The sequence below is a fragment of the Trichosurus vulpecula genome, chromosome 1 (assembly GCF_011100635.1).
Source record: "Trichosurus vulpecula isolate mTriVul1 chromosome 1, mTriVul1.pri, whole genome shotgun sequence".
NCBI classification, from domain to species: Eukaryota; Metazoa; Chordata; class Mammalia; order Diprotodontia; family Phalangeridae; genus Trichosurus; species Trichosurus vulpecula.
The window spans coordinates 146,525,637-146,539,465 of record NC_050573.1 but is presented as its reverse complement, the minus strand read 5'-3'; the positions used below and the strand labels follow the sequence as shown (position 1 = coordinate 146,539,465).

The 13,829-nt window shown below is 40.1% G+C and overlaps 1 protein-coding gene across 1 annotated transcript in view; it reads right to left on the bottom strand.

Annotated features, from left to right (window-relative positions):
* Nucleotides 1–13,829, bottom strand: part of RGS22 (regulator of G protein signaling 22) — a 162,682-nt gene that overhangs the window by 109,796 nt on the left and 39,057 nt on the right. The window contains 7 exon segments of the mRNA XM_036740854.1: nucleotides 228–276; nucleotides 279–444; nucleotides 446–585; nucleotides 588–659; nucleotides 662–700; nucleotides 703–825; nucleotides 3,220–3,340. Coding sequence (XP_036596749.1) covers nucleotides 228–276; nucleotides 279–444; nucleotides 446–585; nucleotides 588–659; nucleotides 662–700; nucleotides 703–825; nucleotides 3,220–3,340 — 710 coding nt within the window.

Genomic DNA, 13,829 nt, shown 5'->3' with positions numbered 1-13,829 from the left:
TTGAGCTCTCATGGGAAAATATTTTACAAATTCAGTGAATTATTTTTTGTTATCTGCTGACTCTGAAAATCAGAAGCCTAAAGAAGCTAATATTAATAACAATCATAATTTCAATAATAATTTCTTCCAGAGCACCAATTATTTTCGGGTCAACAAGATTTATTGAAATAGTAGTAAAAATGCACATTTTAATTTAATAAAATTATAATTTAATAAAGGAAAAATACCTCTGACGTCTTCCAGCGTCCTTTAGAACTTTTAATCTTTCAATATCATCCAGAGCCACCGATATCTCTCCCCTAGTGTCCCTTTTATAAACTTCTTAAATCTTTCAAATTCCTTCCTGGTGCCAATGTCATACGTCTTATGGGAAATACACCAATCAGCTCTGATCTCTGATCCAATGCTTTCAGTTCTTGAGCATAAACTCACTAGCTCTAAGTTTCTCATCAAACTCTTTCTGTTTGATTTCAGCAGAAAAATCTGAACTTTTTTTTTCAACTTCCTCCTCCTGCTCTTGAATCACCACTTGTGCAATATTATTGAAGTCTATAACATCTTCACTGGCTCTAAGTGGCCGTGACCAAGTTTTGCCAGTGCTGATTTTGTAATAAAGTCTATATAAGCAGTTACAAAGCCTTCAATTGTTGGGAAAAATATTCCGAATCCTTAATGGTCTCCTGTTTTCTTTCTAAATAAATCTCAAAAGAGCATGAGAAGGAGTGTCTTTAACAGATACAGACCCTTCTTGATCCAAAACTTCTAATGGTGATCCAGGAGTAGCACTTGAATCTTTCTTCACAGGTTCATCAAAAATTTCATCACCTTTTAGATTAAATCATTAATCATTAAAAAGACCATCATATCAAACTGTTGTATTACATAGATGATACAGAGAAGTTTTCATATAATTCTTTAAGAACCTTTAAATTTAAGTAGCTTGGGTTGTTGTAGACACGACAGAAACAATATATTAAAACGTTAATATACCTTATTAATTTTATGACAACTATGTCACACAACTAAACTCATATATGATTTCATATCCTATGACAAATGAAAAGTAGCTCACACAGAAAAAAAAGGTAAATTGTGTCCAATGGATGTCAGAATTTAAGTCCACATATGACCATTTCATAATTTGAAGGGCATTGTGGTATGACGGGAAAAGCATTGGTTCTGGAGGTAGATGTAATATTGGGCAAGTAACTTAACCTCTCTTGTCATCAATTTGCTCAAATGTAAAATCAGGAGGCTGAGACAGATGGCCTTTCCTATGACAAGCTAAGGGGAGAAAATTTAACCACCTGTACAGATGATGAGCTTTTTTCTTTTTTATAACCTTTACAACCTAAGTATTAAGTTAAAACTTTTTGAATAACACAAGGCCTGTGTTAAGGCCTACAAACTCTCTGCAAAGGATCTGTGAGCTCATCAATGTGGGTTCTCTTTCACGAATGCCAATCACAACCTAAGCATTTAATCTTGTGCAACAGTTCTTGTCCACATCTTCCAATAAAATCTTCACTAGGGTCCCATCAAAATGTGAGAGACGTTTCTTTAGATGCTTTCATGGATACCAGGGATACCAATATAGCAAGATACAGCAAGCAAGCTATCCATTAGTTACCCTTCATTCTCACTTCACTGAGTGGCTCCCTCTATAAATATACAAGTGTGTCATTTCCCCCCAATTCCTTCAAAGTAAAGGATCCTATATTATAACTAGAATCATTCTCCTATCTCTCCTTCCTTCCTCTTTCAAAGCAGTAAAAGATATATTCCTCATTGTATTCCACATCATATATGCAATTGGTTTCAGAAGTACTTGCAACAAGGTAAGGCATCATTCATGTCCTGACTGATCCCACTCTATCATTCACACATTTTAGTCAATGAACTGGAAACATTTCATTTTTATTTTTACTGAAAATTAGTGAGTTCCATCTCCAATCCCATGTTAGCAAACGATCTCTTTTTTTCTGCTGTGAACTTTACTTTCCTTTCAGAGATTTTATGTTATAGGAGGAGGTAGGAGAGGAGCAGCAGGACACCACATATACATACACAGATAAGTCAATGTACTATAATTTTAGGAGGGAGATCAAGAAAGTCTTCCTACAGTAGGGAAGTAACAACTGAGATAAGATCTGAAGGAAAGTAGGATGAATTAGTTTATCTGTTCCTTTCTGGTGATGGGGTGGAAGTGTACCTTCCTCATCTTAACACAGGAGGAAAATGTTTACTCAAGTTCTGTTACTAGTATTACTAAACTACTAAAGCCAAAAACAAACTAGAATTATAGCACTGAATAAAGTTATAGTAAGAAGTAACAGTGATACTTCTGCTTTCCTTTCACTCTTTCAATAAATGTTTATTAAGTGCTTACTACATGCAAGCCCCAGAGATACAGATAGAAAGATAGACAGATAAAACAAAACAGTCCCTGAATGCCACTGACTAGTTTCTGTGCCCATCACCCCCTCATATTTCCAAATTCTGGGAGTTAAATAATAGAGAAAACCTTGCTTATCCAAGAATTACAGGAGTTGGCAGACTGAATTCATAAAATCACATATCCCATGAGCTAGGAGAATCAATTTTCCTTTATGGTTAGGTTGTAGAGCAAAGAATTCAAAAGAGAATAAATAGTACTGGACAACTGTGGGCACAGACTACATTTCTTCAGAGGAATTAAGATAAAAATGGTAGAGTCAATGGCTAAGCACTACCCGTATTCCTACTTCTGGACCTGCCCCTTAACAATACTGCACTTTTCTCTCCATGACAGTTGTTTCACCCTCAAGACCAGGGTTCTTAGTCTTTTTTGTATCATGGATGCCCCTTTGGCAGCCTAATGAAGCCTATGGATTGCTTCTCAGAATGATTTTTAATGCATAAAAAAATTATATTAAAATAGTACTGTATTAAAAAAAGTTCATGGGTCCCAGATTAGTGATCCCTTGCTCTAAAAGCTTTCCCCAGTGGATATTTGTCCAGCCTCCTGAAAGTCTCACCTTAAGAGCAGGGTTTAATTGATTTAGAAGATAAAGAAATATGTTATAATAATATGGAGAGAAGGAAGACTTTCCCTTTTTATCTCTACCAACAAAATCACAAAATGCCATACTGCAACAATAGAACAAGAAATATTTAAGACTAAAGAATAGATCAAACTTCATTATTTTCATTGTTTTGAAATCTGCTGCTTCTGCTTACTCTCAAAGGCTTTCTCTTGAATCCTAGGGCTGGTCATACAAGTAGGTGATGAGAAGGTTGTCACTGTGGGCTGGATTTGTTTGGCCATTGTAAACCATTCCTGTGTCTGAGTAACAGTAGCCTAGAAAGTAAAAAGCATGTAAGTTTAATATATTAGTCTTTCTTTCACATATTGGCTAGTGTGACTACCAAAGAAGGCAAAATCTTAAGAGCTGAAAAGGACCTTAAGAGATTATCAAACCCAATCCCTGTATAATCATGAATCTCCACAACGAAATCCTGGACAAGCAGCACTCTACCTTTATCTGAAGACCTCTTGTGTGTGTGTGTGTAGCATAAACATAAAATGAATAAAAAATAAATATATACAAGTAATTAAATATAAGGAGGATCAGGAAAAGCTAAATACAGAAAACAGTGCTTGAACATCATCTCAAATGAGCATCCAGGGTCATCTCCAGTCATCCTAATCTATATCTTACCACTGGACTGAGATGGCTCTGGAGGAGAAAGTCTGAGGCCAGTGACTTTTCACAACCCTCCTTCGATTAAATCCAATTCATTTGCATGTCATGGCATCACCTCCCTGATGTCATGGTTGTCTTTGAGAACGAAGGACAAACAACAACAACAAATGAAGAAAGAAACTCCAGGCAGATGGGAAGGCCAGCGCAAAGGCGTGACAGTAATGAGATGTAGTATTTTGTGTGGCGATCAGAAAGGATGCCAATTTGGCTGGAATACAGGTAGGGGGTAATATCCAGTAAGTCAGAAAAAAATAGATTAGGGTGAGATCTTATAAAGCTTTTTTTTTTTGGAGGGGGGAAGACAAGGGTTAAGTGACTTGCCCAAGGTCACACAGCAGTAAGGTGGATCGCGTGTCTGAGGCAGGATTTGAACTCAGGTCCTTCTGACTCCAGGGCTGGTGCTCTACTCTCATTAAACACCTAGCTGCCCCTTTTTAAGGCTTTGAAAGCTAAACAAAAGAGTTCATCTATTATCCTAAAGACAACAAGAAGCCATCATAGGTGATTGAGTAGAGGAGTGTATTAGTAAGGCACAATTCATGACCTTGAGGTTGGATGACCATGAACATGCCTGAATGGTTGTAATTGCAAAGCATAAAAAAATGGGTAGAAGGCAGAGGAAGTACAACATTTATTTAGGCACCAGAGAATCCAATCCCAGGACCAGTAATTCCAATTCGATATAGCAGTAATTATATTCCAAAACCAGTAAGCCCACCTCAATGTAGCAACAAGGAAATTATAACACAGTATTATAGCAAGAAACCAAGACATCCTGTAACCTCCCTAGCAGGCCTTTGCTGCAAACACTCACAAATCCTAACTATCTGCTTGCCTTTGTTCCTCCCCTCTCTCAGTTCTATGGTCTCCAAAGTTTCCACTCTCCGCCTCTTCATTCTCTCTGCAGCTCTGTTGACTCTCGAGTTCCTGCTCCTTCTCCTTGGCCTGAATTCAGACCCCTGTAGCTCTTTGCAGATTCTGAGTTCCATGGCTACCTTCTGGGTGTATGTACTCTTTTGGGCCTTCAGGACCAAACAACAAAAGGGTGTGGGCCTGAGGCTTAGTGCCTAGTAAGTAAAGAGATTAGGCCTGCCTACAAACAAACCTCTAATTAAGCTTCCCTTAATTGGCCCCACTTGAGGTTTATTGAGTGGGTGGGAAAGGTCTTTGATCCCTGATTGGCATCACAAAGGTGTGGGCCTGCCTCTCATCAGGCCACCCTTTGTTGGCCCCACCTGAGGCCAACCTGAGGCCATAGTCAGTACCGGTTTAAGGAAAATTATTTGGCAGCAAAATGTAGGACTAGTGTAGGGGGAGACAGAATAGGGACACCAATTAGGAGGCTGTTGCAATCATGGTGAGAAGTGCCAACGCCCTCAACTAAAGGAGATAGCTGTGTGACTGAAGGGGTCAAGTTTGAGATGTCAGGACTTCCATGCTCTTTGGTCAGAGTTGACAGTTGGTGTAATAACCTCTGTGCCTTTGGTTAATTTTATTTTATTTTTCAGAGTTGATAGTTGGTGCATAACCTCTGTGAACTGCATTATTTTCAGGGTTAACAGAGACATATTGTTGAAGTTAGAAAAGGCATATTTGGCAACTGATTAGATATTGGAAGTGAGAAAGAATGAGGAATCCAGGGACAGTTAGGTGGTGCAGTGAGTAGAAACACCAGCTGTGTGACTTGGGCAAGTCACTTAACCCCAATTGCCTTGCCTTCCTCCCTCCAAAAAAAAAAAAAAAAAAGAAAGAATGAGGAATCCAGAGAAATGTTGAGGTTACAAACCTAGGAGACTAGAATGATGGTGAAATCTTCATAATGAAGTCAATTTTGGACATGTCAACCCTAAGGTTATACATCTAGTTTGAAATATCCAATAGAGAATTTGTGATGTGGGACTGAGGCTTGAGAGGGAGGCTAGGGATGGATCTGGAAGTCATCTGCAAAGAGATGATAGTTAAATCCATGGGAGCTGATGAAGTTACTGAGTTTCCAATGATTTTTTAATTGCCCAAATTGAAGGTGTTTTCTTAGTCCTCTTCTCACATGATCTCTCTGAAGCATCTGACCTCTCCTCCTGAACATTTTCTTCTCTAGGGTTTTGTGACACTGCTCTCTACTGGTGCTCCTCTTACCTTGACTTACCTGACTTGCCCTCTCAGTCTCTTTTGCTGACTCTTTATAGATATAGATAGGTAGATAGATAGATATAGACATATATGTAATTCCTTCAAGGCACACCTCAAAGCATGGTCTTGGGTCTTTTTCTGTTCTCTTTCCAATCACTCTCTTGGTGACTTCACCAGTTCCTATGCGTTTAATTATCACCTCTATGCAGATAAGTCTCAGATTTATATATCCAGTTCCAATCTCTCCTGACCCTAAGTCTCACACATTGCCTGATAGACATTTGAAACTGGCTTTCCCACACATTTAATGTATCCTAAATAGAACTCATTATATTTATCTCAAAACTTGCTCTGCCACCCTTTACCAAATGTTCCTATTTCTGTTAAAGGAACCGTTACCCTTTCAGACATCTAGGTTTACAACCTTGGCTTTCATTAACCTCATCCTGGCTTATCATAGTCCTCTTCTCCCTAACTCCTACCCTTATATTAGGTCCTTCAAACTCCCTAAACTCCCAATTCTTCAGCCTCCTTAAATCCCAGGACCTACTTCTTCATTGCATTTCAGCCACACACAGTGAAGATAACATAATAAATTTTGCCATTACCTATAAATGTGCCACTTCCTTAACTAGAAACTTTGGCATTCCATTATCTGAACACAACCTCCTACCATTCTGCCTTTTCCTTTGTTTCACCCCTCCTAAACCTGTTTTTCCACTGTCATTGACATTTCCAATTCCTCTAACCTTCAATACTTTCCCAGCTCGCCCCTGCTCTGACTTCACTTTCCTCCCTCTCTGACTTCAACCCAAGAGTTAAGCCATCTCAACCCTACACAGAATGTAGCATGATAACTTGAGAGAACATATGAGAATTTTTTTCATTTGAGTAAGATTGTAGGTAGCAAGGAAGGAACCAGTAGGTTAAGAGAGATTAAAGAATGGAGAAAAAGGGAATGACCTAGGGTGGCTGGTAGGAGTCAATCTGCTGGAGTGAGATCAATGACACACATGTAGAGGGATTGGCCTTAACAACTCACTCTCAGATATGGAGTAGATGAGGAGGAGAAAGAGTGAAAATGATGTTAAAAATTTTGGATACGGTGAAAGGGAAAAGATGCTTGTGGTAAATGGCCTCTTTTGTTGTTTTATATTTTCTTATAAACTTAACGTGAACATTTCAGTATTATAAAGAACAGAAAAGAGTAAAATATCAAACTATAATCTTGCTACATAATTTGTTTTATGTGTGTGTTAAATTTAGTACATAGTAACAAAACAACCCTCTATCATCTTCTGAACATTCTTTCTCTTTTATGTTGCAAGCATTTCATTGATTCTCTTTTTTCCCCTGTTCTTTTTTTTGTATAAATTTTATTATCCACAACTCCTTTCCCTTGTTGTTTTCATTTTCCTTGTTTTTCTCATTTTCAGTCATGTCCAACTTTTCATGAACCCTTTTAGGGTTTTCTTGGCAAAGCGTGGCTTGTCATTTCCTTCCCCAGCTCATTTTACAGATGAGGAAACTGAGGCAAACAGGGTTAATTGACTTGCCCAGGGTCTACAGCTAATAAGTGTCCGAGGCCAGCCACATATGAACTCAAAATGAGTCTTCCTGACTCCAGGCACAGCACTCTATCCACTGTACCAGCTAGCTACCACTATCTGCCACTAGCTCCCTTCCCTGCCACCATAAAAAAGAAAATAAAATCAGTACAGTCAGGCAAAAAAAAATCAATACATTGACTATTCTCTGAAAATGTTAATCTCATTCTACATAGTCCAGAGGTCAGAAAACTACAGTCTACAGGCCAAATCTATCCCACAGCTTCCTTTTGTATGAGTTAAGATGGTTTTACATTTTAAAATACATAAAACTTCATTTAAAAATGTAAAAACCATTCTTAGCTCACTATCATACAAAACATATGGACATACAAGATTTGCCATCAGACTGTATTTTAGCTACCCTTGGTCTAGTGTAAAACCTCTCTGCCAAGAAGTAGAAGATATGATTTATCCTCATTCTTCTGAAGTCAAATTGATCACTGCTTGATAACAGTTCTGAAGTCTTTCAAAAATCGTTTTCTTTACATTACTATGGTCATCAAACTAAATTGTTCTCTGGTTCTAGCTTACTCCATTCTGCATCAGTTCACAAAAATCTTCCCAGGTTATCTCCTAATCCATGGTATGCCATTTACATTCAACATGCCATGATTTGTATAGCATTTCTTAACTGAGAGGCACCCACTTTCTTCCCTGTTCTTTTCTCTAACAAAAGTGCTATTAACATTTTTCTACCTAGGAGTCATTCCACTCTGTATTCCCACTGGTAAGAAATAATAACACGCTCCATCAACATTTCTCTTCTCTGATCCTTCGTCGCTACTCCCACAAGCTCTTGAGCTATATACCAGTAGTGCTATTGCTGAGTCAAAGAATACACATGACGTAGTGGCTTTTTGTGTCTAGCTTTTAATTGTTTTCCAGAATCCAAGTCACAGTTTTACCACTACAGCAATAAGTGAATGACATTCATTTTCTCAGTAAAGCATGAGGTAAGGGCCTCAACTGAGAGTAGGAGTAATCAATTAGGGAAGATGGAATGTATTGCCCTGCTGCAGTAGGAGTCCATTTGAGCTTAGATAACATGAACTTGTAGCGGATCCAGTCAGCTCAGTTTGACTTTCTCCAGATCAATTCATTTATCATGTGAGTAGGAGCAGGAAATGAGGATGGTGGCAATAATACAGGGCTGGGATTTGGTGAGGTATGAATAGGGACAGGATCAAGGAACAAGAAGGAGGTGAACTGGTTAGCTGTAGAATCAAGATGGGGAAGTGTGTAAAGTGAAGTCAGAACAGGGATGATGGCATGCCATAGTACTTAGTAGTGGAGAGATATGAAGTCATGGTGAAGAGAAAGGATAGATTTAGGAAGGGTTGAGGCAAGGATGAGGTGGAATGATTGGTTTCGACCAGGTCAAGAGATTTCTAAGTTTTTGGTGAAGGAAGTAGAATGCTTGCAGGGGATAAGACCAAGGGTTCAACCTTCCCCATAAGTGACTAAGATATAGGTCATGGGATTTAAGGAGACTGCTGAAGAACTAAGGTGTTAGTGTATTTGAAGGAACATTAACACATATGTAGAAGACCCTAAGCAACAGTTAAGGAAGAGAGAAAGATTGTGAGCCTTTCTTTTAAAATGACCTGGGCACCAGTAGACAGAAGTCACCATGATATTCACTGAGTAATTAATTTGTAGGCAGCTAGGTGGTGCAATGGATAGAGCATTGGGCCTGGAGTCAGGAAGACCCAAATTCAAATCCAGCCTCAGATACTCACCAGCAGTGTGAACCTGGGCAAGTTATTTAGCCTCTGTTTCCCTCAGTTCCCAGGGCTGTTGTGAGGATCAACTGAGATAATAGTCATAAAGTAGCACCGTGCCTGGCATATAGCAGGTATTAGAGAAATATTAGCTGTTATATTTATTAACTATTATGAACAGAGTAAACCTCAAAAAAAGGGGAGCTTGCTGAGTGGAGGCAACAAAGGGATAGATTATAAGTTTAAGTGGGAGACAGAAATATTCTGACTCTCCACAAAGCTTCCCTTCCTTAACCAGTGTGAGAGGGCATGGCGTTAAGGAAGTTCATTCAGTGACAGACAGAATAACAGGGATGCAGTATCATCTTAGCCAGTCAGTAAAAAAATCAATAAACATTTATTAAGAGGTAATGGAAAAGGATTCCCGTATAAAGTGGGATTTTAGCTGGGACTTGAAAACAGCAAGGGAAGCCAGGAGACAGAGATGAGGAAGGAGAGTATTCCAGGCTGGAGCCAGGAGATGGAGCATCTTGTTCAAGAAACAGCAAGGGAAGCTAGCAGCATCACTCTGTCCTCCAGGTTCTGGCACATGAGATGGAAAGGATAATACTGATGTGCATCCTGGAAGGGTAACAGGGAACATTAATGGATTTAAATCTCTTTACTGCTCCTTCAAAGTTTCATTTGTCCTACAGACAGCAGCAATGAAGAGTTTAAGGGAGACAGTGTCACTGGGCCACTGAGTAAGGGGGATTGTGGTGGGGGAGCACAGAATGTAAAGTGAGAGAAGGATGGAAACATAGGGAGGGGAGGTTATGAAGGACTTTGAACACCAAACAAAGTATTTATATTTGATCCAGAAAGTAATAGGGAGCCACTGTAGTTTATTGAGTAGGGGGGTCATATGGTCAGACTAGTGCTTTAGGAAAATCAATTTGGTGGCTATATAGAGGGTGGACTAGACTGGAGAGAGACTTGTGGCAGGCAAACCAACCAGTAGGCTATTAAAATAGTCTAGATACAAGGTGATAAAGGCTTGCACCAGCATAGTGGCAGTATCAGAGGAGAGAGGAGGCATGTTTGAGAAATATGCAAAGGTAGTACTGACAGGCCTTAGTCACATTGGTTATAGGTGGGTTGAGGGGAGATAGTGAGGAGCTGACAGTGACATCTAGATTGTAAGCCTAGGGAACTGGGAGAATGGTGGTACCTTCCATAGTAACAGAAAAGTTTGGAAGGAGGGAGGAATTAGGGGGAAAGATAATGAATTTGGTTTGGACATGTTAAGATGTCTCCTTCAAGATGTCTAATAGGCAATTGGATATGTGAGACTAGACATCAGCAGGGAAGTTAGGGGTAGATGAGTATATTTGAAAATCATCAGCATAGAGATGATAATGGAATCCATGAAAGGTGATAAGGTCTCTAAGTGAAATAGTATTTAAGAGGAATGGAAGAGGCCCAATACAAAGCCCTATGAGACCCCTGGTTATTGGGCATTACCTGGACAAAGATCTGGAAAAAGGAAACTGAGAAGGAGCAGTCAGATAGGAGGAGAATCAGAAGAAAACAGTAGAAAGAAGAGAATATCAAGGAAACGGTGGTGATTTACAGTGTTGAAGTTGCAGAGAGGTCAAGAAAGATGGGGACTGAGAAAAGGCCATTAGATTTGGCAATTAAGAGATCCCTGGTAACTTTGGAGAAAGTAGTTTTAGTTGAAAGATGTTATCAGAAGGCAGACTGTAGAGAGTTAAGAAGAGAGTTGGAAGAGAGGAAGTGGTGGTACCTACTGTAGATGGCCCTTGCAAGGAGTTTAGCCACAAAAGGTAGGAAAGATATGAAATGGTAGTTAGTGGGGATGTATAGATCAAATAAGGCTGTGAGGACAGGAATGCACAGGCATATTTGTAGGTAGCAGGGAAGCAGCCAGTAGACAGGGAGAGATTGAAGATAATTGAGAGGGGGCGGGGATGATAGAGGGGACAATCTGCTAGAGAAGAGAAGGTGGAATGGGATTCACTTGTGCAGGTAGAGGGGTTAGCGTGGGCCACCTCATCACGTGAGACAAGGAGAAGATAGTATTGAATACATCTGGATGATGTCAGATAAGGAAGAAAGGAGAAGAGGGAGCTCTTGGTGAATGCTCTTTTCTTTTTCCACTCACATATGAGGCAAGGTTCTAAGCTAAGGGTGGGGTGGATGGGGAGGCATGGAGGATTTGAAAAGGAAAGAAAAAGATTTGGAAGAGCTTCTGTGGTAACTGGGATAGTGAGTTAAATAGGAAGGCATAAAAGCATTGCCTAGTACGGTGAGGGTCCAGTTGAGGTGATGTAACATAAATCTGTAATTGAGCCAGCATGGTTGGAAGCATGACTGCATGCTTTTCTCCACCTTCTTTTGGCAGTATGTATGTAGGAGCAAATGGTTGGTAAGAATGAACCAAGGCTGAGGCTTGGTAGGACATAATAAGCAATATGATAAGGGAACAAGAGACTCAGAGAGAAGACAGAGTTCAACTGGTTCACCAAAGGGCCAAACAAGGAAAGGAGGACAGTGTAGCTAGTGCAGGGATGGAGGTCTAGGAGAGAAATGAGGGGCTAAGGTGGTCACAGTGTACGTGAAGAACAGTGAAGCTGCAAGGCAGAGGGGAAGGTGGAATAACCACTAATTCTGATCAAAGAAGGGAATTTCAGAGTTCACAAACATGGAAGTGGAACATTTATAGATGACGGCAAGATCAAGGATATGACCACCTCTGCATGTAGCTGAGATGGGGTAGAGAAGTAAGTCATGGGAAGTGAGTGAGGGAACTGGGAGGTTCAGATGTTTGAGGGAGAGTTGATATATATGTTAAAGTCCCCTACTATGAGGAAAGGAGTTGGGAAGGAAAGATTGTGAGCCAGGAACTGAATTCCTTAAGGAAGGAAGGGGCGTATCTTAGAGTTCTGTAGAAAATAGCTGCCAGGATTTTTATTTCATGGTAGATGTGGATTTTATGAACCTCAAAGGAGGGGAGATCAACGATTCATGGTGGTAGGGGGAAAACCCAGAAGTGGCAATGGGTAGCAAAGAGTATTCCAACTCCTCACCTCAACCAGTGAGTTCAGTATGAGGGAAAGTGAAGACAGAGTTGGAAAGGGTGCCATGGGAGGTTCTGTTATCAGGAGGAAGTTAAGACTCAGGGAGAACTAGAAGATGAAAGGAGCAGGAAAAGATTTAAGGTAAAAGCAAACAAGTCTGTTGCCTATCGAGCAGGTATTCCAAAGGGCAAGTGGAAGTAGCTAGGGTGGGACACTGAGGGTGGCAGGTTGAGGGGAATGGGAATAAGGAATAGGGCAGTGGAGGATATGGTATGAGGTTTGAAGGATGACCTATAGGGATTCAGAATCACTTGGATGGGAAAGGTAAGGCCAAGGTTTGTTAGTCAATAATGGAAAATTTTTAGAAAGATTTTCAATGTCAATAATGTTATGATCTCAGTGTAGTCTTCTCCAGAGCCTTAGGCAGTTCAAGTGAGGAAGCAAGAACTTGGAGTGGAAGGTGTGGAGAGCAGAAGGTTCGCCTCTGCCTCCCAAGGCAGAAGATCAGGCTGGAAACTTGATAGATTAGTACCCTCTTCCCCTCACCTCAGTGGCAGGAGACTTCTCTTCCCAATGGAGGCTGGAGTCCAGGCAGGACCCTTATGGAGACCAGGCAGAAGATGGTGGCACAATATTAGGGTACCCTCCAATGAGAGATGCCAGGTGTTTTGGAGTGCCAGAAAAAAATGGAATGAACCCAAAAAGAATAGAGTCAAAATGAAAGGAATTTTGTTAGACACGGAATAAGAATTCCTGAGGACAAACTAGAAGAGATGAGAGAACAAAAGTGGAAGAGTTAAGGACAAAAATGAAAGAACAGGAAATGAGGCATAGAGGGGGGTTGTAGTTTACTTTTAGGCAACTGGTGATTTAATATCATAGGAATTAGGAGTAACACATGGTGAGATTTTGCCAGTCACAGGCATAGCAATGAATGGAAGCAGCTCTGCTGAAGATACCAGATGAAGAGAATGCTCACAGTCTCAGCAACTCCACAACAAGCATTTGTTGAGCACTTGATATATGCTAGGAACTTGATATCTGAGAAGTCTTTGGAAATCTCCAGACAAAAACTGAGGGACCATTTGTCAGAGATGCTCTAGGAGGGATCTCTTGTTTGGGGACAGACGGATTCTGGAGTTCATGCCGCTGTGGAGATTCTGTGATTCTCAGCCTCAGTTTCCTCAGCAAAATAGGGATTGTAATATTTTACTACTTAACCTAGAGTTGTTTGGAAGAAATAGCTTTGTACACTCTAATGCATTAAAATACATATTAAAATGGAAGCAATTATCAGCTCCAGAATGTCAGAGACAAAGGGAATAATAAAGATTGCCTGGTCCAATGCCTTTATTTCAAAGATGAAGAAGCCGAAGGTCAAAGCAGCTAAGTGACTTGCCTGATATCACAGTGAAACTGGAACTTAAAAGCAGGTATGAAATCCCCAGTACTCCTTCTACCACATGATATATCTTCCTTTACAATTCACTGTGTCTTTGTTACTTCTTGGTAGGTCTAATACACTTTTAATAACAAAGATTA